Below are 3,911 nucleotides of genomic sequence, written 5' to 3' on the forward strand. Positions count from 1 at the left end.
GTTTTTTTTTTTTGTTTTTTTTTTTTTTTTTTTTTTTTTTTTGTACTGGAGATAGAATTCAGGACCTTGTGCTTGTGAGGCAGTCGGCGGCCCCACAAGTTGGGTATTTTCATTACTCTATAAAAAGCGGGGAAGGCACGGATATTCAGCATGGCAGGAAAAGTGAACGGGGCTTTTATCTTCTGCCTGTTGCCTACTATCATCTTCTCCCAATTTCCCCATCTGGCATCTAACAGTGGGAAACTCAGTTTCTTTCCAGCTCTGACATACTTGGTATCGACCTCCACTCCCTGAAGATGCATTCCAAACTCCACACCCTGTGAGCCAGGCTACCCTGCTGTGAAAATAGAGGCAGGACCTGCACACACACACACACACACACACACACACACACACACACACACACGAAGGTATCATCAGAAGCACAATCAGATAGGAAAGGTTTCTGCAGAATAATGTCTAGAGTATGTTCTGTTTTGCTAAAATAAATAACAGCATGTGTTTATGTTTTTGGTGCCCTTGGAGAAAAATCTGAATTTCTGAAGGATAAAGGAGGTATTTTACCTTCTATGTTATTTACTTTGGAATTTCATTCACTCAAGAATAACTAATTGAACGTCCAGTGTTTGTATGTCAAGACTGGGAATATGTCAAATAGAGTCTCACATCCTTCGAATTTTATCGTGAGAGCCTTTATTTTTCTAAAACCAGGGGAAAAAAATATCAAAAGTGAACACTAATAGAAACAAACCCTTGAAGAGGTAAACTCTCCACATCACTACCCCACAAATGAAACGCACAGAATGTAGGTCAGTTGAAATAATCTGTTCTAAACTGGAAAAGGGCTTAGCATTAGCACACTTCATTTTTGGTTGTTCCTCTCCCCGATTAGCAGATGATACGCGAACACTGTGCGTACAAGGCCCTGCTGAAGGCAGCGTGACCCCTAAACAGTAGTCCGGAGGGTGACGTCCGGATCTGCCAGACTTTATGCTCCTGTGCTTCCTGCCATTAATTTTGGCCCAGGAGCAGAAGTGAAAGCTCAGAAGCAGACCCACATGTGCTCCTATAAAGACAGGTTGTGGGTGACCCTTCTCAAGTACCTGCCGGAGGCGGCTCCTGACGTCTGAGGCACAGAGCTGGAGCATGTGTAAATAGGAGACCTCGGTGTCAATGAGCTCCCTGATGGCCAGACTCTGCTGGAGCGAGGATCTGTCCTCCAGGCTCTGACCTTTGCCATCCAGGCTCCCGGAGGAGGAGGAGGGCTCGTCCGCCCCACCATGCGCCATGTCTGCAGGTGCTGGAGAAACAAAACCAGCCTGATTCAGTGCCAGGGAGGCCTACTGGGAAAATGTTGTCCTTCATTTGAAGACAATGATTCGTCAAGGGGCCTGAAAACATCGTTAGCTCCAAACAGAGCTGAATGGACTGTTTAGCTTTTATGGGCAGTGCTTGGACAGTACGAGAAGGCAAACAGCTCAGAACATTGCTGACATTTTAAATCACTCTCTGGGATTCAGACAATGTGCTTTCCTGGCTTTTTTGCTATTTTCTCCCCGCTCTTGGCCCAAATTTCTTTATCTGGTCCACCTCAGTCCCTCTCACCCTCTCTCCCAGTGGCTCCCTCCTCCCACTACCCCATGAAGACCTAGAACCTATCACCTGAGCTCTTTCCACAGGCCCCAGGATCCGCCTTCCAAACCCAAGCCTCCTCTCTCCCCCTGCCACCCACACACATTCGTCTTGGACTTGCTTCCAGGCTAACCCCCCTGAAGCAAAGCCTGTGATCACAGTATTCCCTGTTGTAAGACTTTAACAGCTCCCTGCTGCTCAGTGGTCCGTTCAACCTCATTTTCCCCTCCAGCCAGAGCGCAGAGCTTTGCTCCACACCTGGAGAGCTGTTTCATGCCTTGTTATTTTGCACCTGCTGTGCCCTTCCATGTCTCTAACCTGCAACCTTCTTCCTTTCCTGATCCTCCTCGTTCTCACTCTTTAGTTATACTTCTTTCTCTGAAACTCTCACTACCCCCGTTTCTTTCTAAATTGAAAAAATATAAAGTGCAGTAGTGCGAACAAAATGACCTGGAAAACCTTCTTACTTCCAAACACTTAGAAATGCCACACCAGCTATCACACACTTCCCTCTGACTACACGGCAGAGCTTGCAAGAGGTAAAGGAAATCTTGAGAACCAAACCAGGGTGAGTTGAACCAGAGCAGGGAGCAGCTAAGCTTGCGCAGCTGTGGCCTAGAGTGGAGGGGTGGGCGGGGTCAGAAAAAAAGTCCACCGCCCTCACAGAAAGTGACAAAAACACTTCTCCTTCTTGGTGGGGGCCCTACATGAGGAAAAAAACATCTCCAAAAATTTATAACAAGTATAAGAGCAGAAATCAGGTGGCTCCTTTCCTGCCCATCATAAGAGTCATGATCAGCATTCCTGTAACAAAGACAAGTTAACAAGAGAGACGCATAACCAGTGTATTTGGTCATAGTTTTCCGGGGAGGGTTGTTTATTTTGTTACTGGGGATAGGACCCAGGGCCTTCACACTGAACCATATCCCCAGATCTTTACATTTTATTTTTATTTCTTCATTTTGAGAGAGTGTCTTTCTAAGTCACAAGTTGTTCAGGCTGGGATTGAACTTGTAATCATCCTGCTTCAGCCCCACAGCGTGCTAGGATTACAGGCGTTTGCCACCACACTCGGCTAGCTGCAACTATTTGCTCACGGTTTTATGTGACATGGGAGTCTTCAGATTAAAGACCCAAAGACTCAGACTGAACCATCCCTTTTTTTTTTCTGGTACTGGGAATGAAACTCAGAAGCGTGCACTTGCCAGGCAGGCGCTGCACCACTGAGCTACATCTCAGGCCTTGAACTATCCATTTTTATGCTTAGATTCAAGTAACATGGACAGGTATGTCGAAATAGGATTAAAGCAAAAGGTCTAAACTAACACTGCTAATAGACTGAGTGGAGCAACTCCATGAGGCCTGCTGTTTCAGTCCCTCAGGGCTTCACTGCACGGCATCCCTTCCTCCAGGGTGTGGGGCAGGATTCTTTCTGGAATGGAGGTGTTAGCGTCTACTATGGAACAAGGTAGGTCAGAGAATTTCTTTGGGCCAGAGGCAAAGAAGCAGGGTAGAAAAAAGGTGAGTAATCGTTCTAGGTTTTCCGGGTGGCTTTGAGGGAAGGGGCTGTGTTTTCTGTGACCTAACTCTGCGGAAGAGAAATTACAGTTTCTATGGATTGAGGGAGAAGAAGGAGAGAGAGGAAGAATAGGCAGAAACAACAAACAACAGGATTAGACCCCAAACTATCAGATTAAAAACTAAAATAAAGGGGAGAAAAGGAAAGAGTACCAAAAAATGAATACACATATGATTTTTAAAGTGTCAAATGGAATGTATAGAAATTTAAAAATTTAGTCTTTGAAATTAAAAATAGATTTGACAGATTATGAGGACATTAAGGAGGATAAATGGGCAGATATGTCAAAAGAAATTATCCAGACTACCAAACAGAAAGAAAGGTTTGGAAAATAGTGGAGAAGATTAAAGGATATGGAAACTGATGGGGAAAAGTTCAGGTAACAAATAGGAACTCTAGCAGGCAAAAATAGAGTGAGAAGAGACAACCATTTAAGAGAAAAGATTAATAATTTGTATTAGTCAGTTTTCCTGTCTCTGAGACATACCAGGCATCCACAACTTAAAGGAGGAGAGGTTTAATTTGGCTCATGGTTCATGGGATTCATCAGTTCGAGGTAAGCTGGCTCCAAGGCAGAAACAGCATGGCTGGGAGAGTATAGTAGAGGATGCTGCTTATCACATGCAGCCAGGAACAGAGAGAAAGGAGGAACCAGCCGAAGAGGGAGACATGCCCCTTTAAAGGCACACCTCTTCCTAGC

General features: G+C 45.1%; 1 protein-coding gene across 2 annotated transcripts in view; it reads right to left on the reverse strand.

The window, feature by feature from the left end:
- Positions 1-1,300, reverse strand: part of Arhgef37 (Rho guanine nucleotide exchange factor 37) — a 30,944-nt gene extending 29,644 nt beyond the window's left edge. For both annotated transcript variants that reach the window (XM_010627144.2, XM_033766668.1), the window contains exon 1: positions 1,104-1,300. In XM_010627144.2, coding sequence (XP_010625446.1) covers positions 1,104-1,289 — 186 coding nt within the window. In that variant the 5' untranslated portion in view covers positions 1,290-1,300. The remainder of the gene's footprint in view (positions 1-1,103) is intronic.
- Positions 1,301-3,911: the final 2,611 nt, after the last annotated feature.

Source organism: Fukomys damarensis, unplaced genomic scaffold (genome assembly GCF_012274545.1).
Source record: "Fukomys damarensis isolate Sample0158 unplaced genomic scaffold, DMR_v1.0_HiC HiC_scaffold_3, whole genome shotgun sequence".
Taxonomy (NCBI): domain Eukaryota; kingdom Metazoa; phylum Chordata; class Mammalia; order Rodentia; family Bathyergidae; genus Fukomys; species Fukomys damarensis.